Source organism: Vigna unguiculata, chromosome 5 (assembly GCF_037176805.1).
Source record: "Vigna unguiculata cultivar grain cowpea cultivar isolate G323 ecotype 2 chromosome 5, ASM3717680v1, whole genome shotgun sequence".
NCBI classification, from domain to species: Eukaryota; Viridiplantae; Streptophyta; class Magnoliopsida; order Fabales; family Fabaceae; genus Vigna; species Vigna unguiculata.
Genome location: NC_140796.1, coordinates 54,526,792 through 54,553,563, shown reverse-complemented (window position 1 = coordinate 54,553,563; position 26,772 = coordinate 54,526,792). Strand labels below are relative to the sequence as shown.

General features: G+C 31.3%; 2 protein-coding genes and 1 non-coding gene across 4 annotated transcripts; 1 reads left to right on the top strand and 2 right to left on the bottom strand.

Moving 5' to 3' along the window:
* Nucleotides 1-798: 798 nt before the first annotated feature.
* LOC146886559 (pleiotropic drug resistance protein 1-like) lies at nucleotides 799-7,451 on the top strand. 2 transcript variants are annotated; one of them, XM_085673106.1, is made up of 21 exons: nucleotides 799-1,292; nucleotides 1,391-1,511; nucleotides 1,611-1,784; nucleotides 1,881-2,040; nucleotides 2,137-2,213; nucleotides 2,306-2,359; nucleotides 2,464-3,138; nucleotides 3,238-3,554; nucleotides 3,652-3,812; nucleotides 3,914-4,017; nucleotides 4,103-4,247; nucleotides 4,334-4,429; nucleotides 4,555-4,679; nucleotides 4,780-5,112; nucleotides 5,239-5,529; nucleotides 5,626-5,709; nucleotides 5,796-5,929; nucleotides 6,021-6,248; nucleotides 6,338-6,509; nucleotides 6,618-6,872; nucleotides 6,976-7,451. In XM_085673106.1, exons 1-21 carry the CDS (start codon nucleotides 970-972, stop codon nucleotides 7,234-7,236), a joined length of 4,290 nt encoding a protein of 1,429 aa, XP_085529232.1. In that variant the 5' UTR covers nucleotides 799-969; the 3' UTR covers nucleotides 7,237-7,451. The 2 variants fall into 2 exon arrangements, with proteins under 2 accessions (XP_085529232.1, XP_085529231.1); XM_085673105.1 differs by having other exon boundaries at nucleotides 2,464-3,554.
* Nucleotides 7,452-8,192: 741 nt separating this feature from the next.
* Nucleotides 8,193-8,264, bottom strand: TRNAD-GUC (transfer RNA aspartic acid (anticodon GUC)). The gene has a single exon. It is a non-coding gene; the product is annotated as a tRNA-Asp (tRNA).
* A 7,126-nt stretch (nucleotides 8,265-15,390) lies between these two features.
* Nucleotides 15,391-17,233, bottom strand: LOC114184250 (gibberellin 3-beta-dioxygenase 1-like). The gene is made up of 2 exons (XM_028071535.2): nucleotides 16,603-17,233; nucleotides 15,391-16,304 (listed from the first exon to the last, which is right to left on the bottom strand). Exons 1-2 carry the CDS (start codon nucleotides 17,076-17,078, stop codon nucleotides 15,701-15,703), a joined length of 1,080 nt encoding a protein of 359 aa, XP_027927336.1. The 5' UTR covers nucleotides 17,079-17,233; the 3' UTR covers nucleotides 15,391-15,700.
* Between the last annotated feature and the right edge of the window lie 9,539 nt (nucleotides 17,234-26,772).

The following is a 26,772-nucleotide window of genomic DNA, read 5'->3' as shown; positions in this document are numbered from 1 at the left end:
CTAAGATTATTTATTCATTTTAAATTTGTTATAATTATTCTAATATTGACTTTTGCACAGCTACACGTCATCTTTATTTGGTGTATGAACAAATGAAACATATGAAATGTCCTCTTCTTTAGGGTGGAGATTGGAACTTTCCTTTCAGACTTGGAAATAATATCCTGCGTGTTGTGTCTGGCAGCTAACAATTTGTTATTATATTATTTAAAAAAAAATATAATTGTCATTTCCTTTTATTTAAAAAATATATTTTTTAATATATATTATAAGGGTTAAATATGTTTTTCTATTAATTTTTTGTGAATTTTGGAATTAGTCCATTTCAAAATATGTGGATTTAGTCCTTTTAATCTAATTTTATTAAGTTTATTTGACATTTCAAGTGTGTTTCATAATAATATTTGACATTAAAATAAAGATGTGTCAAACAGTATAAACAACTCAGATAAAGTCCTGAAATGCGTATGAATCATTAAATAAACCTAACCCAAATTTAATTAAAAAAGACTAAATCAACCTATTTTAAAAAAAAGAATTAAATTCATCAAAAATTTCGAAATAAATATTTAACCGTCTATTATAATTGTATATCGTTAACTTTTTTTATAAGTTGCAATGCATTAATTTATTTTTACAAATTCAAGACAATGTCTTCGTACAAGTTTTCTTTCTGGTTTTTCTTACTAAAAACAAAAGCAAAAGAAAAAACCGAAGCCTATTATTCTATATTTAACGTTTGACTCTTCAAGCGCCGCCTGCTTTTTTCTCATGCATGTATAAATAGAGACATGTTTGTGAGGAAGAGAAACCCAAATACTCCTTCATTTTTTGTTGCATGTTCTTTCATTGATTTAGTTGCAGAAGGAAAGAGTAGTGCGTTGATTGGTTTCGCTGTATTAGCTTTTTCTACCCTTCAAGAAGAACTAGAAGAACAAGAAGAAGGAGAAACAAGGGAGAAAGTAAAAGATGGAGGGAGATATTTACAGAGCAAGTAACAGTTTACGTGCCAGAAGTTCAACAGTTTGGAGGAACAATGGTGTGGAGGCATTTTCAAGGTCTTCACGTGAAGAGGATGACGAAGAAGCTCTCAAATGGGCTGCTCTCGAAAAGCTACCCACCTACAACCGTCTCAGGAAAGGGTTGTTGACGGCATCTCATGGAGTTGCAAACGAAATCGATGTTACTGATCTTGGTTTCCAACAGAAACAAAAGCTTCTTGAGAGGTTGGTCAAGGTGGCCGAAGAGGACAACGAGAGGTTCTTGTTGAAGCTCAGAGAGCGTATCGACAGGTATGTTATATTACCTCTTCTTCACTATAGTAGGAGTTTTTTGAGTGCCATATTTTTCACCTTTCGCTTGGTTTGTTATTTGTTATTGTTTGATACAGAGTTGGGCTTGATATTCCAACCATTGAAGTTCGATATGAGCATTTGAATATTGACGCAGAGGCTTTTGCGGGAAGTAGAGCTTTGCCTTCTTTCATCAACTCTGTTACTAATGTCATAGAGGTAGGGAAGGGTTGATTTTAGTGTGTATATATATAAGCTTGGTTTCTTCGTTTTGTTCTGTTTTTTCAGTTAGTCTCATCATGGTATTTGGTGTTGCAGGGATTTCTTAACATGCTCCATATTGTCCCAAGCAAAAAGAAACACGTTACCATTCTCAAAGATGTCAGTGGGGTTATTAAACCTCGCAGGATGACACTGCTTTTGGGTCCTCCCAGTTCAGGAAAGACCACACTCCTCTTGGCCCTGTCTGGAAAGCTTGATAAAAGTCTTAAGGTTAAACTACTTCTTTTTAATATACACATGGTAACAGTTTTTCTTTACAAACAAAAGGAGAAAGCAAACTGATATCGATACTGATGTTTTGTTCAGGTTTCCGGAAAAGTGACTTACAATGGACACGAACTGAACGAGTTTGTACCCCAGAGAACCGCTGCTTACATCAGCCAGCATGATGTTCACATCGGAGAAATGACTGTGAGGGAAACCTTGGCTTTCTCAGCGAGGTGTCAAGGGGTTGGATCACGTTATGGTTAGTTTCCCTTTACCATCTTTACAAAATCTAATTTAACATGTATGCAGCCCAACTAAGAATGACTGATCATCATTTAATTTCTTGAATCCGCAGACATGCTATCTGAGTTGTCTAGAAGAGAGAAAGCAGCAAATATCAAGCCTGACCCAGATCTTGATGTCTACATGAAGGTCACCAAAAGAACCTCTGTTAATCTTTTTTTGAGTAAAATAGAAAAACCAAAACTTGGATTGCATCTGATTATAATCTTTTGATGTAACAGGCAACTGCAACTGCAGGCCAGGAGTCAAGCATAGTGACAGATTATACAATGAAGGTAATGCTTAAACAAACGTGATTCAATTCAATTATGTGATTATATAAGCTAGAGTTTGTTATGATGACCAAGTTATTGAACTCGTTAACTGTTTATCTTGGCAGATTCTGGGGTTGGATATATGTGCTGATACCATGGTGGGGGATGAGATGTTGCGTGGGATCTCTGGAGGGCAAAGGAAGCGTGTTACTACTGGAGAGATGTTGGTTGGACCAGCGAATGCTCTGTTCATGGATGAAATCTCCACAGGGTTGGACAGTTCCACCACGTTTCAGATTGTGAGCTCTCTCAGGCAATATGTCCACATTCTAAATGGAACTGCTGTCATATCTTTGCTCCAGCCAGCACCCGAGACTTACGACCTTTTCGATGACATTATCTTAATCTCCGACGGCCAAGTTGTTTACCATGGCCCTCGTGAATATGTTTTGGACTTCTTTGAATCCATGGGTTTTAGATGTCCAGAGAGGAAAGGTACTGCTGATTTCCTTCAAGAAGTGACTTCCAAGAAAGATCAAGCACAGTACTGGGTTCGCAGAGATCAACCATACAGATTTGTGACAGTTACTCAATTTGCTGAGGCATTTCAATCATTCCATATTGGAAGGAAAATTGGGGAGGAGCTGGCAGTTCCATTTGACAGGACTAAGAACCACCCTGCTGCATTGACCACTAAGCGGTTTGGTATCAACAAAAAGGAGCTGTTAAAGGCTAACTTCTCAAGAGAGTATTTGCTTATGAAAAGGAATTCATTTGTCTACATCTTCAAACTATGTCAGGTTGGTTCTGTTCTAGACTTCGACCTTGTTTTATATCAAGAAAAACTGACGTATATGATTATCCTTTTTACTTACAATTTTGCTCTTGATGCTTTTCAGCTTTTCATCATGGCGTTAATTGCATTGACACTGTTTTTCCGAACGGAGATGCCCCGTGATAATCTAGACGATGCAGGTGTTTATGCTGGCGCTATATTTTTCACATTGGTAACGGTGATGTTTAATGGAATGGCTGAGATTTCCATGACCATTGCTAAGCTTCCTGTTTTCTACAAGCAACGGAATCTTCTATTTTATCCCTCTTGGGCATATGCAATTCCTTCGTGGATTCTCAAGATTCCCGTTACATTAGCCGAGGTTGCTCTTTGGGTAGTCCTCACCTACTACGTTATTGGATTTGATCCAAATGTTGGGAGGTACAGAAACTTCTTTCATCAGTTTGGAGCAAGTGAATTTTGCTGCTTCTAGTAGGTTACATGTTGCTTATAATGTGAGTTCTTGGATTTTATGCAGGTTCTTCAAGCAGTTCCTCGTGCTGTTTTTTATTAGTCAGATGGCTTCTGGATTATTCAGAGCTATTGCAGCACTTGGTAGGAACATGATTGTCGCCAACACATTTGGATCCTTTGCAGTTCTCACGCTTCTTGCATTGGGTGGTTTCATTCTGTCAAAAAGTAAGTTAATCACACAAACACTTGACTGAAAAATAGAGGAATTTCTATCATAATAGGAAAATCTAAGCCATTGATTCTGTATTTCATTGCCAATGAAACAGGGGATATCAAAAGCTGGTGGATTTGGGGTTTCTGGATTTCACCTTTAATGTATGGGCAGAATGCTTTGATGATCAATGAATTTCTCGGAAACAATTGGCACAACGTAATTTCTTGAACTAACAACTTTACAATGTGTATACTTTTGTTAAGAACGGCGCGATTCTAAGTTCTTTTCTCTCTAATTACAGGATACCTACGATTTAGGAGTTGCGTATTTGGACTCTCGTGCATTCTTCACAGATTCATATTGGTATTGGATAGGCTTCGCGGGATTGGTTGGATTTGTGCTCGTTTTGAACGGGTTGTTTGGTTTTGCTCTCGAATTCCTTGACCGTGAGTACTTTTCACGTCATTTATACTTTAAATTTCTTTTTTGGAAATGAAAGATTTTATTAAAAAGAATGCACCTGAATTTGCAGCATTTGATAAGCCACAAGCATCAATAACTGAAGAACAACCAGAAACAAATACACCTAATGGAGGAGCTGTAGCAGAAGTTGAATTACCACGTAGAGGTGAGCTATGTTTCTTATTTGTCCCCCATGAATACTCAATGGTAATCATATTCAATGATTAATAGGAATAGGAATTCGAATTATAGCTCAAGTCTCTGAACAATTATATCTCAAATGTCTTGCAGAAAGTTCAGGAAGAGATGGTTCGGCTGTGGAGTCCAGCCATGGAAAGAAAAGAGGAATGGTTCTTCCTTTTGAACCACATTCCATCACCTTTGATGAAATAGTATACTCCGTTGACATGCCACAGGTAAATCACATTCCATGTTATAAATTTCTAACATTGTCTCTATTCTAACACTCTAGCCAGAAAAAATTAGATTTCTAACTCCCTTGATTTCCACTTGCAGGAAATGAAGGATCAAGGTGTGCAAGAGGACAGACTGGTGCTTCTGAAGGGTGTTAGTGGTGCATTCAGGCCTGGTGTTCTCACAGCTTTGATGGGTGTAAGTGGTGCTGGCAAGACTACGTTGATGGATGTTCTGGCTGGTAGGAAAACCGGTGGATATATTGATGGAAGCATCAAAATTTCTGGTTACCCTAAGAAGCAAGAAACATTTGCCCGTATCTCTGGATACTGTGAGCAAAATGATATCCATTCACCTCATGTTACAGTTTACGAATCCTTGGTCTACTCAGCATGGCTTCGTTTACCTTCAAGTGTTGATTCCAAAACCAGAAAGGTTAGTTAGTAAGGACTAGGGAGAAAAGTAAAAGCATTTTAAATTTAAGCTGTTCATTGAGATAGCTGGCTTTGTCTTCTTAGAGGCTGATTGTTCGAACTTTTTGGATTTGACAAATGGTTGCAGATGTTCATTGATGAAGTCATGGAATTGGTGGAGCTGAACCCATTGAGGAACTCGTTGGTTGGATTACCCGGTGTGAGTGGCCTCTCTACCGAACAGCGGAAGAGGCTGACTATTGCGGTTGAATTGGTGGCTAACCCGTCCATAATTTTCATGGATGAGCCTACTTCTGGGCTAGATGCAAGAGCTGCTGCTATTGTCATGAGAACAGTCAGAAACACTGTGGACACTGGAAGAACCGTTGTGTGCACCATCCATCAGCCCAGCATTGACATATTTGAAGCATTTGATGAGGTGAGTGACGACAATGACAAACGAAAACATGTCTTCCTTGGTTTCTCTCCCCCCGTAGGCTTGAGTCTAACATGATGTTTTTCTGTGTGATTCCAGCTATTCCTGATGAAGCGTGGAGGACAAGAAATATATGTCGGGCCACTGGGTCGTCATTCTAGTCATTTGATAAAGTATTTTGAGGTAAGATCATACTCTAATAGTAACTTAGAACGATCATCATTATTCACAGAAAATACTAAATTTTCCCAATAATTTCCACTGTTCAGAGCATTGATGGAGTGAGCAAAATCAAAGATGGATATAACCCTGCTACTTGGATGTTGGAAGTTACAACCACAGCTCAAGAGCTTAGTCTGGGTGTTGATTTCACTGACCTGTACAAGAACTCTGATCTATATAGGTAAGACAACGCAAGTGGATAGGAATTTACTAACTCTTGTTTGTTTTCTTGATTTTCATAATGCTTAAGTGAGTTTTTCATGGCTTTTCAGGAGAAACAAGCAGCTTATACAAGAATTGAGTCAACCTGCTCCTGGTTCAAAGGATCTTCATTTCCCTAGTCGATACTCTCAGTCCTTCTTGGTCCAATGCCAAGCTTGCTTATGGAAACAACGTTGGTCATATTGGCGTAATCCACCATACACGTCTGTGAGGTTTTTCTTCACCACTTTCATAGCCCTGATGTTTGGAACGATGTTCTGGGACCTCGGAGGAAATCAGTAAGTAAAATATTAATGAAATTGAAAATAATTTCTTATGACTCTTGGAAATTCCACTGGTGTTCTGATTACTTGGGGTGATTTTACAGTTCCACCAGAGGAGACTTGATGAATGCTATAGGTTCAATGTACACTGCTGTTCTCTTCCTTGGAGTACAAAATTCTTCCTCAGTACAGCCAGTGGTTGCAGTTGAAAGGAGTGTCTTTTACAGAGAAAAAGCTGCGGGAATGTATTCTGCCTTACCCTATGCATTTTCACAGGTATCATAACATAACATAACATCATTGTTGATTTTAAAAACATGAAAAGTACTTTAGTTTGCATACATTGATCATGTTAACAAACAAACTGGGTATTTGTTGTGACAGATTCTGGTGGAGCTACCTTATATCTTTGCTCAAGCAGTGACATATGGTGTAATAGTTTATGCCATGATCGGATTTGAGTGGACTGCAGAGAAATTCTTTTGGTATCTATTTTTCATGTACTTCACACTGTTGTACTTCACCTTCTATGGCATGATGGCTGTGGGAGTGACACCAAACCACCATGTTGCTTCCATCGTGGCTGCTGCATTTTATGCAGTTTGGAATCTCTTCTCAGGATTTGTTGTTGCAAGACCTGTAAGTTTTTTGCTGCCACCCAGCTTTTGAATTAATGAAATACTATGAGAAATGCATGAACATAGATTCAATTATAATGTTGTTGTTTTTCTATTTTGAACAGAGCATTCCAATTTGGTGGAGATGGTACTACTGGGCATGCCCAGTGGCTTGGACCTTATATGGATTGGTTGGATCTCAGTTTGGAGATTTAACTGAATTCATGTCTGAAGAACGCATGACTGTGAAAGATTTCATAGAAACCAGTTATGGTATCGAACATGACTTCATTGGAGTTGCTGCTGTTGTGGTTGCTGGCATTGCTGTTCTCTTTGCATTTATTTTTGCTGTTGCAATCAAGACCTTTAACTTCCAGAAGAGATAGATTGGACTCTTCCTGCAACCTGAACGATTCTTTATATTTTCATCTTACCTCTATACTTTATTTTACTTGTATTGTATCCATCAGATATGCAGAAATTTTCAACTTTTATGGTTTTTTATGTATAAACGCAAGCAAAAAAGTAAGATAGTACTTGTTTTATTCAATATTATGTACTTTTTGACTCCAATCTGTAATAATAAGTTCTGAGTTCTAAATTTCTATTCAACTTTGGTAAAATTTCTCTTTTATGTTTACTTGATCCTCTTCCCACCTCTCTGCACATTTAGTATATCAGATATAGAAAATGACAGCTTTTATTACACTTTTGGATGATTAGTTCACTTCTAAATGAAAAATAATGAAATGATAAAATAAGATTGGCCAATTTTCGTGTAGTGTATGGATCTTAAGCAAAAACATATGACATGCATTGTTAATCAATCAGAAACACTTCTAGCTCCATAATTAAGCAGATAATTGAGGATGATAAGGTAAAGGAAAAAGGGTTAAGAGAAGTTATATATGTCTTTTGAAAGCAATGAAACTGAATTCGCTTCATGATTTTGCTGTTGCAGTTCAATTTTAAATCAATACATGTAATATAACATCATAATCTAAATAACTTCATCAGATAGTGTATGATCCATGGGATTTTCCTGACTAGGAGGAACTACAGCAGAGAAGCACAACATAGCTGACAACAAGATCATTTGAGACACATACATAAAATACTACTCATTTTGAAAATTTGTTTTGGAAAACTTGTTTTCATTTATTCTAAAAAACTCATTTTACAAAAGGTAAACAAACTAATTTTAAAAATTGAGGGGTGTAAGAAGAAGAGGATCATTATTTAGTTATGGGCTCATCTTTGACCCAATCAAAAAGTACCCATGCAAATTAAAGCACGAGTTTAGACTCCGAATTCTGAAAAAAAAAAACGCCAAAAGCACAAACGCCGTTGCCGGGGATCGAACCCGGGTCATCCGCGTGACAGGCGGATATACTCACCACTATACTACAACGACTTGCTGCTTATACTACAAAGAAAAACAAAATTTTAAAACAATATATGTGGTTGGCTGTGTTATTTTTGGTGACTGAGATCGATGCATGAAGAAAGTGGGTTGGACAATCGGCAAAATTTATGCAGTTTGTCTACCATTTTGCCATGTTTGGCGAAAGCAATAGATAAAGCACGTTAGCTTGTTTTTTGGTCTCTAATCTCTTTTTAGGGTTTTAGCTGTGTCCTCCATTACTAATAATTTTAAGCAATTAAGAGAGCAAGAAAATATTATTTGTAAATTTAGTGATCCAAGATCGTCATTTTTTTTATTAATACACGATTTATGTCAATATTACTCTTTAATAACAATTTTTGTAAAGCATCTATTATATTAATTAATCGCCTTTTATAACATAAAAACTAATTTTTGATATTTTTTGCAAACCTCATATTTTATATACCCCTTTTTTTCTCATTTTTAGTATAATATTGTTACAAAGCTAATTACCATTTTTTACAGCGTAAAACTTATATAACATGATTTAAAACTATGAGATTTTCTTGCAAAAAATTATAAAAAATTGTATAATTCTTTTACAAAAAATGTGATATTGGTTCCTTTAATTCGTAGAAAACTTTATACATTTTCCCCCCATTGTATTAGTTTTTTTTGTATTGAATATTTGTTATATTTTTTTTCACAAAATGATTTAGAAATAAGTTTTTTCAATTTTTCATCAAGAGCCCAAAGTGTAAAATTTATAAAGAGAAGAGAATTTTAAGAAGTGTTATTAATGAAATATAAACAATACATTCGTGATACAATTTTAAGAACAAATAATATTTAAATACTTTGACCCTTCAACTCTTTTTGATACTATCTATCTATCTGTCTCTTTCTCTCTCTATATATAAATATTACTTCCTATTCTAATAGTATAATATCGGTATATAGTATTTTGTTTAAAATAATATTATGTTCTATATAATAAGTACTTCTTATTCTTTTTATATTTTACTTTTTTTTAAAATAAATTGTACGTTTTACGAAGCTCTTGTTATCAAACAAGCATGTTTATGAAAAAAAAAAGGTATATATATTTCCATATACAACATTCCTGGATCGTAATTACTGAAAACAGTTTTAAACTTCAAAAGAAACGCCCCAGTGATCGGAATATAATGAAGAAAAAGGTTGAAATCTGATTCATATATATGTGAATTTGTTTTGGATGCAGCAGCTGAGATTTCAAGTTTGTTGTTATAAATAAACTCATGATATTTAATTTGCATGTCCATTATTATAAGGTAGAGACAAAGCATGTCACGTCTACTATTGAACGCGGAACACAGATTCATATATATCTCCAACAATAATCTTTAGTAAGTTCGTAACATCCATTGTTTCTTCACTAACATGTAACAATCGAAACTTGTATTGTATCACTTATCGACATTTCTAGCCAGATATTTAGTTAGGCGGTTCAAGGATAAACGGTCGAAGGTTGTTCGTTATAGACGGATAATCCCGTGAGTTGTTGATGTGGTAATTTCTCCAGAATGATTTTAGGGAACTCATGACCCGAGCGCTCGTAATAATGGAACTTTGTCGTCATAACATAATTATGAGGACTTTGACAGCACGCACGGCCTTTCAGTTTCAGTCGAGCAGCTCCATCAAAACTAAATCTGTAAGTTAAAGTAATATAAGTCAGTATTCAAGTTTAAAAAACAATTAGCTGTGATTAAGAAAACCTTAATCACAAGCCTAGGTCAAACACTATAGATATATAGGAATCCAAAGTAAGTTGATAAGGACTTTTATTTCGCATTTGTTATAGCATTAATTGCACTCACCCAAACGGATTTAAATTGACTTAAGCATTGAAGCCTTGTCAACAGGTACTCCGATCATCTGAACAATCGAACGGATAGAGAAAGGAAGAAAAGAGATTGAGCGTGAGAAACCGCAACGAAAAAAAAGATAAGGACGAATTAAGTGTTTTTAGATAGGAACCAGGTCCATGTACCAAGAACAAATGTGTTATTACAACTACAAATGGATTACATTAGATAGAAAATCAGAAAAGATTAAAGCAGTAACAGAAAGAAACCCTTGCTTCCATTTAGGAGCCAGCCCGTGTGCTACACTTATCACAGCATATGCTTTTTTTGGAAGTTTGAAGAGGTTGAGCTTTCATCATTAACACAGGTACCTCTCAATCACATTGATTAGATTATGATAATAATTAACAATAATACATAAGAAAGGTGCACTAGTCATTCACAATCTGAAAAGACAATGACCTAAGCAAAAAACAAAGTCAGTGCATTAATTTAATTGTATGTATGTATGTATCTGATATAATATAGTAATAGTTTTGGTTCGAATTCTCTCGTGTGGTGGGATCAGAGAAGAGGTTGGTAAGAGATCATCAGTGATCCTATTCAGAAAATCTCATTCAAAAAGTTTGATGACGAAGGAACATTGGTCTCATTCAATTGGTGTAAGTAAAACATCTCATTCACCAAATCTCAACTCATATCTACCTTCAATGAGCTACGTGGTTGATGTGACTCAGATTGATTCTGATATTTGACAGAAACACTCGAACAAAATCCTGATTTGGGTTCAATGGAAAGAGCCTCATATGTATTAATTATATAGTCCTGTGATGTAAAACTTATAATTGGCATTGCATAATGCAGCTGAAGGTAGCAACAAAACTAGTCATATCACCCATAATTGTGACTTACTAAACATTTCGCCCATATTCAAACACAACAACAAAACTTCACCACAAAAGGGTTCCTTCTTCTTCTTCTCCTTCGGTTTCTTCTTCTTCTCTTCACACACTCACCAATTATTTGTTCAAAGTTGGGATTTAGCTGTCTTCAATCATTCCCCATGATGGAATCCTTTGGATAAAGATAAACTATGACTAAATCATGCACCTTGCGTCACAAACTCATAATCATGCAACAGTTACTTCAACCTCCTGGATCTTTTCATTACGTATACTCTCTCACTGATCTAGATCAAACCACGTATATGTTACTATGGTATGGCCAATCTAGTTCAACACCTAACACTTATAATAAAATCAAGAAAAATTCAGCTTTTGCGCTTCTTATTTTTGGCACCTTCCAAAGGACATATATTTATATATCAATGTATTTTTCAACCATTCCTCTTCATATCATGTTCCGTGTCTTTATGTCTTTTGTTTTGTAGTAGTGTTAGTGTGTCGTGTTGTGTCTCATCCACTTCAATTTCAGAATAACAAACAGTGTTTCTAATGCAGCACCGCACCCGAGTTTAGTACTGTAGAATACAACACTCACACAGCTTGCAGAGTAACATAACATAACAAACAGATATTGTTTTTATATTAAACAAAAATCGATCACAAGACTCATTCCACACCATTAAAGAAGATATATAGTAATTAATAACACAAAAATCTTGAACAGACAAGAAGTTTCTATAGGAATTAATGTAGCATTACTTATCTTTGGTGTGCCAATTAATCGATTCTGCACCATTTCTTTCTTATCGACAAGAGATAGTGGTGTGGTGCATGTTAAGCTGCATCGTGTCACTGTCAGTTTGAGGTATTCGTTAATCATTTCATGGATTAGTTCAGATCTCTGCATTCATTATTATCCCTGGAATGAGAACAATTCATTGCGATTATATATAATTAACAAAGTATATATGTTGAAAATTTTAGAACTTGATTCTACTTCTCAACAGTTTTTTTTGCAGGAAATAAAAGGAGGAAAATAGATGATAGCAGTTTTAGTGGTAACTATTACTGTTAGAAAATTAATGGTTAAGAAGAAACTACTACAAAGAAAAGATAGTAAAGTATGGTAGGGTTCTTATTACATTAATTTCTCACCCATGACTTTGTAAAAAAAAAATCAATTTTGTTGTCCCTCAGTATAATATATATAGTTATTAAAAAACTTAATTTGCGTCAACATGGTTAATTTTTTTTTTTAAATTTGAATTTTAGAATTGATTATTGTACCTTATTAAATAAAATACAATTATAATGATTAAAATCAACCATCAAGATTGTGAAAAAATATATTTATAGTATATGTAGTCGTGCACCTTCTATGGAGAGACTCAAATATATAAATGAAAACAAAATCAAGATTTGGAAATGAAAAAAGTTCGAAATTCATACATAGACAACACACTATCTTTGACACTTACAGAAATCGAGTATTGACAATGGGATTTTTTATTAAAAATTAAAAATTTAAGTTTTATATATGTATGTGTGTATGTAAGATTCAATTTCAAATCGATTGATACGAGAAGACCACGTGATTGTACAAACATAATGTATACCATTCATGAAACTAAACACATATTTATATCTTCAAGAAATTATCTAGTTTTAAATAAGTTAAAAAAAAGTAATTTTTCTAAAATTTAAATTTATACGTATGAACTATATTTTTAATTTTTAAAAGTGTTTATAAAAAACTTAATGTAAAGGTTTTGTTAGGAAATAATTTATCACGGATATAAAATATGAATAAAACCCGAGTATAATTTATAAAAGGAGTTTACGTTACCTTCTATTCAAAATTTATATATATATATATATATATATATATATATATATATATATATATATATATATATATATATATTTATAATTATAATGTTGAATTTTCTCAACTTTTACTTGACATGGGGTGTAAACTCGAACTTTCAACTTTCTGGAAGATATATTTTTTTTTAGAAAAAAAAAAGAAGGAAAAAGATTTTTTAATAATTAAATTTTGACAATTTTCTTTTATAATTTGAGTTGACATTTAATTGTCAAATTATCATTGTTCGTATAAAGAAGATATTGTCAAGGTTTAGAGAAGGAAGTTCAATGAAGAGATAAAACACGAATGAGACAAAAGTCTAATTACATAAAACATTGATACCATTCTCAATTCAAAACCTCAAAACATTGGATTTATAAATCTTTATTCTTATACAGTGCTCTATTTTCTTGTTTTTAATCAATGTGGAACTTAAACTTACACTTGAATTTCTAACATGTATGGATAGTTGTTTGATATCCATTGGTCTCTGAGGAAGTGTCCTGAATCCTGGAAGGTTCAGCAGCTATGAGATGAAGAACAGAGACATGGATTTGGGAGTAGTGATTGGAATAGGACAAGCGCTTGGTGGATTTGTTCAATGAGGAAAATGATTATAACCCCAACAACACAGGCGTAGGACAAATAGAAGAAGGATTAAATCAGAAAGAGTGGTAAAAATAGGCACTTCTCCATCATATGTATTGCTATGCTTTGGAGGAAGGCACCGGCACGTGGTTGCAGAGAGACAGCAACAACATTATGTTATGTGTTCCTTCAGACAATGATTTCATAAACCAAATGATTGAGAATTATTCGCGCTCCTTTGTTTCATATTATGTTGGAGTAAAAAAGGTGTATGAACCTAGCTGCTAAGTTGTTTCTTTGTTTTTTTATACCACTTCCATCACTTATCTATGGATTCTTATTTTGTCACCTAAACTCTCACAACTTGTATTTTACAAACCCCACTGTCTGGAGTAAAGGATATATATATATATATGTGCCTATAGACTCTCCTCACATTATTGGTTTCAGAATCACTTATCCTTTCAACAAATTTTAGTTAATCAGAACCTAAGAGATTATTTCGCATGTTTTAAGGTTTATCAAAAATCTTCATTAGTAATTAATGTTCGGAGATACTTTATTTTAACTTTTAGTTTTTACTGATAATCAATTTAATTAGATGGGTGAATATTATTTTTCAATTTTTCAATTAGTAAATATATAAAGTGAATATTTTAAGAAAAAAAAATATTAATATCAATGGAAAAAGTGATTTTAACAAATTTTATTACATTAGAGATATCGAATAAAAAATAAATCAATTAATTCACCATATATAAATGGAAAATAAAACTCACTTATAAAAGAGAATTTTGTGAGAATAAGTTATACTCATTTCTTATCATTGAATTAGAATTTATTTGGTGTCATTTGTTTGACATATTGAATTGTATAGTATGGACCGATCGACCTAGACTACATGTATATGTAGAATCTAAGTTTGATCCGGTAAAACCCTTGTCAAGGTAGCAACCAAGAGACCTCATCATGCTCTCAAGGACGAGTTACTACTTTTGATGTGGAAAATATTCCCATCCAATTGTAAGTTGACTAGATAAGAGATTTCTAGTGGAGATCAAGTAGATTAGTCTGGTAATTGTGATTAAAGTATGATTGGATCATAATAAGACCGATTGGTAAGTAAAAATTTGTTACAATTTGTATAAATAGAGGGTTGATGTAGTTGATGACAATTATTGCTGTATTTAATACTTGAGTGATCGATCTCTTTCTAACTTAAGCATCGTAATACCTTTTGTAGGTATCATGAGCAATTATTGACTAACTGTAAAGACTTTGATTACTGAACAGATTGAAAATAACAACAGGTGGACGGGAGAAGAAAAAGACGAAAAATTAGTCATCTAGGAGTTAGTAGTACTCAACCAACCCATTAGAAAAACGGAACAATTTTATCATATTATTAAAGTACTTATCTATATTTCTCTATATAAACGATCAATTTAGTATATTTATATAGAGGAAAAGACGATCCTTTACACAGTATGAATAATAGTTAATCCCAAAAATACTATTTTAAACACGTTAAATGCATGTGCAATATTTTTAAACCCCAATTATTGAAATGCATATTCCGAGAATAAAAAATTAGTGTATAATGAAACACTTCCATTTATCTCTCTGAGTAGAAATTTGGAACTGCAGGTGTCAGTCTGGCGAGTGGACGAGTGTGGCAACAACACAAGTTGGGCTGCGAGAGAATCCATTCTCTAGTGATTTTGTAAGGTTCTCATAAATGCATGTCGCTCACACTTTGTACATATACGGCTTCAACTTCAACTTCAAATGAATTAATAATATATAAAATGATTTCATCCAAATTTGAGACATCGAAAATTGGGTTCAGCATTTTAATATCCTTGCCATAAAGGGACAAGATAAAAGGTATATGATAAATGTTTAGACCCTAAAAATAAAATGAACATAGAGAAAGGGAGAGATATGAAATTGTTGTGGTGGAATTGAATGATGAAAACTGAGAATTTAGTAATGTCCCTTTCGATACAAAGACAAATGAAACACACCAGAGACTATATCTCTTATCCTTTCGAATGGTTCTCTCTCCCGTTTACAGCCAAACAAAACTTATTTATTGCTCCCATCCCCCACCACATCTAATTCATCAACCACCAATTTTTCCAGTTCACCAAATCATGAAGAAAAAATAAATAAAAATATTACACCTTTGATGATGTTTCGTACAAAATAGACCATGCAAGAGGGAACCATCCAAAACCTTCACCACCAAATCTAGTCCATTTCCTCATTCATTCCACCACAAACCCGAACCGTAGAGAGTGCCTTGTTGAAATGCTTTGCTTTCATGCCAAGGTACTCGTTCCAAGTCACTGACTTATAAAGACGAGGCTGATTCGGACCTACCAAGTTCTCGTGTGGACAAATCTCCACGTTCGGTGGAGGGCCACATAGATAAGCCACCGAAAGCCTTTGCTTCACCCGGTTCACCAACACCCGGTGGAGCACGCTCGGGTACAACCCGTTGGACAATATGTGGAGCAGGTCTCCCACATTGATCACGAGCCCGCCCGGGACTGGCGCCACCGTCACCCACCCGGTTCCTTTCCGGTGAACCTGCAGTCCGCTTATGTTGTTCTGGTAAAGAATCGTGAGAAGGGTGGAGTCCGTGTGGGCCGCCAGACCCATGGCCCGATCCGGATCCGGACACGTCGGGTAGGAGTTCAGTTGCAAGGCAGCGCAAGTCTTCTTGAATTGACCTTTTGCACCGGCCCATTTTAGGTCTTCTTCCTCTGTGATACCCAGAGATTCCAACATCAGCCACATCAGCTTCTCCGCTAGCTTTTTCATCGTTTCATCATACTGCATGACAATGTCACTGAAGAAAGAGATATAAAAATAGGGAACAAAAAAAAAAAAAACCACAGTTGACTATTATTAGCCCAGAGATTTCCGACATATCAAGAAACATAAGTAAATTGTTTCAACGTTGTTGCATTAGATTCTGATCACTCTACTAATCTTGGAGGTGGGTCCACATATATTTTGTGATAACTTGCATTAGGATAAGAAAAACGAGTGATTATAATTATCCATGGCAACGAAAACAACAAAAGAAACAGTCTTTTTGATTTAATTTTGTAAAGAAAGACGTGGGTGCATGAAGATGTATATACCAGTATTTGTGGCAGTCTTGGGGCCAGAGTTGGCGAAAACGGTGGAGAGGGGAGCCAACAATGGTGAAGCCTTCGGACCACATGAGTTTGGGGAAGAAGGAAGAGATGCGAGCGAGGCCATAGCCATCGACGCCGTCGGGGGAACGAGCTGCTCTGTGTTTGTGGTGAGAGGGGAGAGAGAAGAGGGTTTCTCCGAGGCGTTGAATGTCGTGGAGAAGAGTGATGGGTACGCCATGGTTGAGGACTTGGTAGACCCCCCAGGTTCTGCATGCATGGCCTATTAGGTTTGAGGCATTTGGGTGGTTGAGATCAATGACGGGAACAGTGTGGTTGAGGTTGTTATTATTAGTTTGGTCTTGGGGCTGTGTGGTCGTCCAGGTGTAAGATTCAGGGAGTTCTTGCAGAGAGTTTAAGTCAGGGTGCTTGTGTTGAACGTGAACGGGGTGGGCTCGATACACTTCTGAGAGTGAAGGCATGGTGTATAAGATAGTGACCACTTTGTGTTTGTGGGTATTGAATTCAACACTGTTACTACTACTTGATCAGAAGAAAAAGAGAGTAATTATGACAGGTTGAAGAATAGTTGGTACTTGGAAGAAAGAAAACACGGTGTGGCGCATGGAAAGATAGAGATGAGAGGTGAGAACATGATTGTGCGTGGTGAGTATGTATATATATATATATATATATATATATATATATATATATATATATATAGAGAGAGAGAGAGAGAGAGAGAGAGAGAGCATGATGGGCAGATGGGGACAAAAACCTTGTCCTTACCCTAAACCTAAAAGATAAAGAGAGAAAACACCTTGTTTTTATTCAATCCTCCCTTTCAGGTGTTGATTGATGTTGGAGCTTCGGTTTAGCACAAAAATCATACTTTAATTATCCACATAATATAATATAGCCTTTTTATTTTCAGACATGTATTTCGAATGTCTGTATATTAAAAGATAAAAGTGATCATATTTTATTATATTATGAATTTCAAAATATTAACCCCTTTCTGCTCACGTTTTATAATTTTGATTTTTTTTTTCTTTTTCAACCTTCTGAGACTTGTTTTAAAGATAAAATTATGAAAATGTTTTAGATTTTAAAAGAGACGATATATTAAATATAGTGGTTAATTTTAACATTGTTATCTATGAGGTTTTAAGTAGAAACGACTTTTTTTTTTTTTTACTTTTCTATATATTTTTGTTTTGTTGTTCTAACAGAATGATAAAGAAAACATAAAAAAATACAAGTTAACGCTAACGTACCCATAAATTTGTTTTTGTAGAATAAAAAAGATGTTGCGAATGATATCAATTCAAAAATTCAATCAATTCAATATTTTATTGATTTGTCAAAATAGACTCTTATGATAAAAAAAAAGAACCTCTATACATAAATTTTGTCTTTTGGTCAAATAAAAAAAAAGTTCATATTGATATAAATCAAGTAAGTCAAATTATAATCTTATACTCTTTAAGTAAAAGAAAAAATTAGATTAGTGGTAAGCCTATCTTATAAAATATGTTAATGTAAAAAATACTCTGATATTTAAGTCAGTAGAACACGATAATAATAAATTTATAATAATACGTAATTAATTCCTCATTACTTAATTAAAAAAAGAATAGATGATCACTTATCTTTTACTACTGACTTATAACAATTTATTTATTTAAAATTATAAAAAAGTGAAAGAGGGTTAAAAGACGAGGAGTAAAAAAATGTAGAAATAGTGAAAAATATAGTAAACAAAGTAAAAAGGGTGTATATATTAATTAGAGAAAAACAAAAGAAAGAATAAATGGGAAAGGACTAGGTTGTCCTCTGGCTAGAAAAATAGAAGTAAAATGAAGATGGGAGAGGCATCTGAAGTGTAATAAGGGTTCCAAGAAAGATAAGGGCCCCTACCTCAACATGTGCCCTTGTCTTGTCCTTAAGTAGAAAAACATTTAAATCAAAAATCTTCAACTTGGTTCTGATATATCACATTCGCTATACGACAATGATTAATAATCAAAATACCCCAATTTGGGTAGCTTGCATGTGACCAAATTACCCATCTTCACACAACAATGTGTCTTTATATAGAGAGGGAGAGATGGGATACTAACTTCAATTATTTTCATAATAAAATATCAAATTTTTTTTTTTATATGCTTACTAAATTATAACTACTGTACCTTGTTTTTACTATTTTTTTTATTAAACTCTACTAAAATTCGTCGATTATAAATACAAGGGTCAATTTTTTTTATCCCTTAATTTGTAGTGAATTTTGAAATTAGTCAATTTTAAAAATTTGGACCAATTTAGTCTTTCATCTTTCGAAATATATGAATTTAGTTTTTTTAATCAAATTTTGTTAAGTTTATTTGACATTTCAAGCGCGTTTTATAATAATATTTTATTTAACATTAAAGCAAAAATGTGTCAAACAGTATAAATAACTCAAATACAATTTGGAAATACATACGAAACATCAAATAAATCTAATAAATTTTAATTAAAAAGACTAAATTCATGTATTTCGAAAGATAAATGATTAAATTGGTCTAAAATTTTAAAATTAACTAATTCTAAAATTCACTAAAAATTATGGGACAAAAATATATTTAACCTTTTTTATATGTATTTTAGTGTGGATGTGTATATTTAGAGAGAGACATATATATTAGTGTGTGTATTAAATTTCAAATAAAATCATGAAAGAATATACAACTAAGACATATGCCTCTAAATTTCACAAACGTAATCGTTAAAATATCTTAATATATTATATTAATTAAATATGTATAACTATTTGTATTCTTTGTGTTCAATGTATTTATATTTTAAAATATATTATTTATTAGAATAAAGACTTAGATATATTTTGAATTCTTATAAAATGAATATATGCTGATTTCAGTCTCTATATTTTCAATATTTTATCTTTGAAAAAATAACTTTTTATCTCAATCCTTATAGAGCAACTAAATTTTACTTTTGGTCTCTGTAAAATATTTTATATTAACTCTTTAGTATTTAGAGTTAATTTTAAGGCATACAATAATATTTTGGATTAAACGATCATTTTAAAGGTTTATGATATTAGTAGTACGGAATAAACACCAATGTAGTGAATATCTAGACGATCATGTTCTTTGCTAGACATATATAAATTATTAACAATCTCATGTTAGACAAAACAAAATCAAAGTTTTAACTTTTTAAAAAGGAAAAAGTGAAATAAAATAATTTGGAATTAAACCAGTTAATTTACTATTAACTATAAATATTTTAATTTTAGAATTTTTTTCAATTTAAAGTTAACATATTTTTATCTCTTTAAGTGACTTCGATACTAAATTAATTTTAAGTCTAATTCAATCTTACAAAATTGATTTATAAGATAAAATTTACATTCTTTTTATATACTATGAAATTATCTTATTTCTGATCTTTCGATGTAGACTTCTATTATAAACTCATATAAGTCATTTTTTAATCATTAGTGAAAAATTATAAGTATGGTGTTTATATTCATAATCCATTGTGATTATATCAAAATATTAACCATAAATCTAGTCCTGAATATTAAAAATATAATCCAATGAAAGCACTGTTTTTTTTTTCATTTTCGCCTTCTTAATTTCGAGAAATTTATATAAAAAATTCATAATCATGATATCTTTTACATTACTCCTTAAAATTTGTTGCTAATATTTTACTAAAATTTAGATTTTTATTATCATAAATTCAATAAATAAAATAATAATATTAATAATAAGTGAATAGACTTCACTTTTTACTTATTTTTTTTATTTAAATTAATATATCTTTTATTCTCTTGTTTTTCAACCTCTCATATCTATAGGAAAATTCTTTTAAACCAAAAAAAATGAAAGAAAATGTAAATATATATATATATAGTTTTAAATTACTATAAAAAATTATGATTAGTCTTAAGTTAAATTAATTTCTTTATGAAAGTTTTGTAAAACATTACTTCGAAACATTTTATCCAACAAAAGATATAAAGAAGTTATATTATAGTCCAAAACTCAAATGATTATATCAAAAACACTCCATTTTATCATTTGCATGAATGATGTTTTACATAATTTTTATAAAAGTATGAAGATTAAATACATAATCATTTAATTTAAAGACGAAAGACAATTGAAAATAAAGAATATGTTTAATAACAAAATAGTAAAAAGTAAGTTATTTGGATGGAAAATATATGTTTAAAAATATATTTTGAATATATTCAATAAAAATTATATGTTTAAAAATATTTTTTAATTTTATTTAAATATTTAGCATATATTTTATTTTTATTTAACTAATTTATTATTTTATTTGCTTATTAACGAGATAATAATATCTTGATTTGTAACTTGTTAATGAAATTGCTTATTTTCTTTTAAATATTTTCAACTCATATCGAACATTTTAATAAAAATTCAATTAAAAAATGAAAAAATGAAAAAATTGTTGGAAATTAATAAGTTTTAAATAAATACAAAAATAATAGAAAAAAAAAATGAAAACAAATATACCAAACAAGACATGTTAATAAAAGTAGAAGTTCTAAAACTCCCACAGAATAAAATTACTCAAGTAATTTTTGTTATGTAAACTAAATTGTGGCAATGAAGGTATCAGAAAACTGAATTTGAAGGAATTGACTGACGGATGACAACTCAGAAACACATATAAAAACTTTAAAGAGAAGAAGACAATCATAGCATATAATTGAGAAACATACACAAAGTGGAAATATCATATCAATTAATGTGAGCTTCTACCAAGTTTTTCAATTTCAATACTACAATTCTATTTTTTTTTTCTTCACACTCATTTTATTCCAACAATAAACATTATTTTTAATAAGGAAATAAACATGGAAAATTTAAATATTAAATATTAAATAAAAAATTATTAATAATAGGATTAAATATGTTTTTAATCCGTTAATTTTCAGTGAATTTTAGAATTAGACAATTTTAAAATTTTGAACCAATTTAATCATTCATTTTCGAAATACGTAGATTTAGTTAGTCCTTTTAATCAAATTTTGTTAAGTTTATTTGACATTTCAAATGCATTTCATAATAGTATTTGACTTAATATTAAAGTAAAAATGTGTCAAACAGTATAAATAACTCAACTATAATCCTGAAACGTGTACGAAACATCAAATAAACCTAACAAAATCAAATTTTGATTAAAAAAACTAAATTTACGTATTTTGAAAGATGAAAGACTAAATTAATTTAAAATTTTAAAATAGATTAATTTTAAAATTCACTTAAAAAATAAAAAAAACATATTTAATCCTTAATAATAAATATGCAAAATGTGAAAATGAGTGGATGGGAGTTTGTGTTATTCATTATTCAGATGTATATGTATATATGAATCATTATTTTCAAGAAGAAACGAGTAAAGTATTTTGGTATTTTGTGGTTACATTAGTCTTTTACCTGTCCCCAGTACCTTCACAAACACTATTTATTTATTTATTTTTATCGAAGAAATAAGTAAAAATATATATTTTCCTTTTTATTGGTCTTTAGAATTTTCCTAAAAGAAGACAGAAAATAATAGTAAAAGAATAAAATCTTAGATATTAAAAAATAATCATGTATGTATGACATCATTGGATTGGTGATGGGCCTGTTGTTCTTGTAATTGGTGATGACATGACATGCATTCACGGGACATGGGCTCGTGTATGTGTTCACAACATCACACATAGCATACTCATTCATTCATTATAATAATTTAATTTTATGATAATACTCTCTCTACTCTCTACTTGCACATGCACTTCACGTGGCTCAAACATGGTGAGGTCGGAATCGTTTGGGTCGCTACTGAACCGACACCTTTTTTTAATATTATTTTTCTTTTTCATTTATCTATAATATAAAATAAAAATTTTAATAAATTTAGAGTTCATAATAAATTTATATATTTTTCATTAAATGTATATTATTAAATTTTATTTATTTATAAAATATTCAAAATTTGTGTATTCTAAAGTTTAATTAAGTTTATGAAACATTTAAAAAATTATTAAAACTAAATATAAGTATAATTATAGTATGTAGTACAACTTAAATATCTAGATATTTCTTTATAACTTTCTTAATTTGGTTGATAAATAATTCATGGTAAGGATCAAAATGGTATTTTCCTTTCAAGGAATTTAATCAAAATTGAATATAATTTAATTTAGTTTATTGCAGATTCAAAGTTAGTACGAGAATTCTTTGTCTGATGGTTCATTAATGCGACCTATAAATTTTTCTAGCGCATGACTAGTAAAATGGAATTAAGGGAGATATTATAAAAAGCTCTCTTATGTAATATATATTTTTTAATTGATTAAGGGAGTTTTACTAGAAAAATATGTTAGAAAAACTATAGTCTTTCCCTTAATTTAACTACAGTAAAAAATACTATATATTATTTTTATTAAATTAATTGAAATATTAGATAATAATTCTTTAAGAAAGTTCTATTCAGACTAAACGTGAAAATCTTTAATTTAAAAAGAACAATATAAATTTCCTAATAATATTAAATTGTATGATGAAGATGCCGGTGTATGCAAGAATGCGGCAAAAAAGAAAAAAAAATCATTTTACACATGGACGGCAAAGAATAGATTTGTTTTGTTTCTCAAATTAAATAAGTAAAAGTAGTTATAGATATATCTGAGTGAGAGAAATTAGAAAATTAAAAGAAACTTTTGTGGACGTTATTTATATTTTCTTATTTTACGGTCATTTTTTAATAAAATTATATTCTTTAACGAAAACAATATTATTGATTTTACCAATGTTATTTGACGAATCAAATATGAAAACAAAATTTTTTGTATTTTCAAGATATCGTCAGTATTCGAAGTTTTGAATTCCGTTATAATTTTGTTTTTAAAAAACATATCAAATATTGAAGAAAAATAAAAATATTTAAATTTTATTTAAGCTCGATTTTTAAATGATGTAAGACTTATGTGTACTAAAACACAAAATATGAATTAAATATATAAGTTTCGACAAAAATCACATTTAATTAGGCGTGCATATTGAACATAGTTTAAACATAAGAATGCATAAGGAACGAGTTTAAACCACGCGACATAGTTCACTCTTTTCTTTTCTTTTCATAAGATTCTGTCTTGACTTTTGATTAGGGATTCTTGTAATTAAAAGAAAAGGGTCGCTTCTGCAACATTGGTTGAATCTCTTTGCAATATCTCAAAACAAAGTTTGTTATATATTATGGTGTGGTGCTTATGGATTACGCAATCCAAATTCATCTCAAACATGCATTAACATATTGTTAGTGACTTTTAAGAGATTCGGAAAAACAGCTTAATTAATCATAATAATGCCTAATCAAGTTTTATAATATCATAAGATCAAAGAATGTGCCTTTTCATTTAGATTAATTATGATGAGTGAATTCAATTATATGACATTAATTCTTACCTAAATTAATTTTGATTTAACCAATCGAGTGGAGTTTGGTTCCGTATGGTTACTTCTTTATTCTTGTTGCATGAAAGTTTTTTTCTTTTGTTTTCTTTCTCTCTTTTCCTTGTCTTTTTCCCATGAAAAGAAAAACTAGGAAATACCTAAGATCTAGGAACAAATAGGACACGTTATACAAGGAAATCAAACCCCATGCTCCCTCATTTTTAACGATCAGCAAAATTCCATGCATGGAATATCTTTTTCCTCATATTAATTCCTTTGCTTATATAAAATCAATTAATATTGTTATTTTTCCTACTTTCTTATGATTTGAAGAAGCCTCGTATAATTTGTATTTTCAATTTATAAATAACTTATGAATTTTTAATAATAAGTTAAAAAAAATTATGTTGAAAGTTTCATATCAACTAGAGATAAGACAATTTCATAATATATAAAGTGAATACAAATCTCACTTTACAAGTCAGTTTTCTGGGGTTGAGTTAGACTTAAAGTCCACTTCCTAACCTAGTATCAGAGATATATTTAATTATCCTAATTAGATTTATTCTATCAGTCCACCCATTAATGTCTAGTCTCATGTTAGATGCAAACCTAATCTTGTATATTTAATTTCTACCTACGGATAAAAGAACATATCTATTAGAAAATTTGTATACTATGTTTGATTATCGTGAATGGTGTGTGAAAAAACTCTTTTCAGATCTTGCATGTAGTGCTTGTCCATATGGAGTCATGTTTGTGAAAATGTCTAAAGGCTATGGTTCAAAGATTATAACCTAATAACACAGCGATTTTTTTTTTAATTTTTTCCTCTTTGTGCAATTCAATCGAAAAATAAAATTTTAAACTTACAGTGAAAATAATCAAATTATATCGCAAAAATAAGCCAAATTTATATTTAATTAATTTGAGTTATTAAATTTGTTGATTGAATTGAATGGGATGAAACACTTGTATCTATATGTTGCAGACGTTACACTGTGTAGTTTAGTAGGAAAAACAAAAAGAAAGGAGGAATACGAAAAAGTGTGGAGTCCTAGGATGTTTATGTTTGGAGATATTGGAGTTTGTTTAGCTTTCTACTTGCAGGAAAATGATTTTGATGAAGAAAGTAGCACCATAAAAGCAAGATTCTTTATGTTTCAACATAACTGGGTGGCATCTTCCTCATAAGCCTATGCAGCTATCTACAAAAGTATATGCTTATTAGGGTTCATAAGCCTATGCATGCTATCATGTTATGTTAAAAATAAAATAAAACTATATCGTATAAAATATTTGTTCTTGTTTTTTACTTACATTTATCTTCAGAATATTAACTAAAAACTGATTAATCACGTGGTGATCATGGAGTGATTATGGTATAAGTGAATCTAGGTCAAACATTCTTTTCATTATTGATCTTGATAATGACAAATGCAATCGCAAATTGCTATTATTATGATGAAATTATAAATTTATAATGATTAATATTGTATTCAATACATTATTGGGATTTTCTTTTTAAGAATTATTAAGAAAATTATATCAATGGTTATTTAACTTGGTTAAAAATGATGAATTTTTTTTTTTAATAAGAACTCGATTTAATTGAAAATTAAAACTTAATTAAACTTTTGGTTAAAAAAATAAGGGTTAAATATGTTTTTGATTCCTCAAGTTTCAGTGAATTTTGGAATTAGTACCTCTTCGAAATTTTATACCAATTTAGTCCTTCTTACCAAATTTTGTTAAGTTTATTTGACATTTTAAATACATTTTATTGATAATATTTGAGTTAGCGTTGAAGCGAAAATGTATCAACAATTCAAATATTATCACGAAATGCGCTTGAAACGTCAAATAAACTTATCAAAACTTGGTAAAAAGGACTAAATCTACGCATTTCTAAATATAAATGACTAAATTGGTATAAAATTTCGAAAATAGACTAATCCCAAAATTCACTGAAACTTGAGGGACCAAAAACATATCTAATCCAACAAATAATTATCATAACAATAGCCACACATGAGTATGATAGAGTTCGATTTCTCTGTTGAGTTTTTTTGTGTTGTCCTCTGCTGAACATTACAAACACATTGTTTTGATATTTTAAAGATAATTTTAATACATTTTAAAATTTTAAAATTAGTGACTATTAGTGTATTTTGAAGACACAATAGAGGAATAACAGAGAATACTTAGTAAAGAATCCAAACTCGAGTACTATCCATCTCTACTCTAAATGTTAAGCATTATGAGACGAAAGTGGTGATAATTTGGTAGCATGTTGTTGTTCTTAAAAGGCACAAGAAAACCCAATATCACCAATTAGTGTCGTGGCTAAACAGATCACGGCACAGACAAAGGCATCTTTCATATATGATAACACTTAGCATCAAACTACACTAATGGAGAAGCAACTCTTACATAATTCTAGGCTTTTCATTCTCATTTCTCACTCATTCATCACAACACAACACCAACGTTAGACCCTTCTCAACAACACAACAAACTATGGTGGAGACAAGACTCACCATAATTATTGCACGTGTTTCCTTCAAACTGGACCCTCCTTTGCCTACTCATTACATCTGTTGCTTTTAAAATCATACTTTAACAATTCAAAAACCTTAAATGCTACTGTTTTTTTTTTCTTCTTCTTCTTCACCATTATCATCAA

Excerpts from the sequence above, each read along its gene's own strand:
- LOC114184250 (XM_028071535.2), bottom strand. The coding sequence starts at position 17,078 with ATGCCTTCACTCTCAGAAGTGTATCGAGCCCACCCCGTTCACGTTCAA. Across the intron at positions 16,305-16,602 it reads CAAGACTGCCACAAATACTG|TGACATTGTCATGCAGTATG; the intron begins GTATATACATCT and ends CTCTTTCTTCAG.
- LOC146886559 (XM_085673105.1), top strand. The coding sequence starts at position 970 with ATGGAGGGAGATATTTACAGAGCAAGTAACAGTTTACGTGCCAGAAGT. Across the intron at positions 1,512-1,610 it reads CTGTTACTAATGTCATAGAG|GGATTTCTTAACATGCTCCA; the intron begins GTAGGGAAGGGT and ends TTGGTGTTGCAG. Across the intron at positions 2,214-2,305 it reads ATCTTGATGTCTACATGAAG|GCAACTGCAACTGCAGGCCA; the intron begins GTCACCAAAAGA and ends TTGATGTAACAG.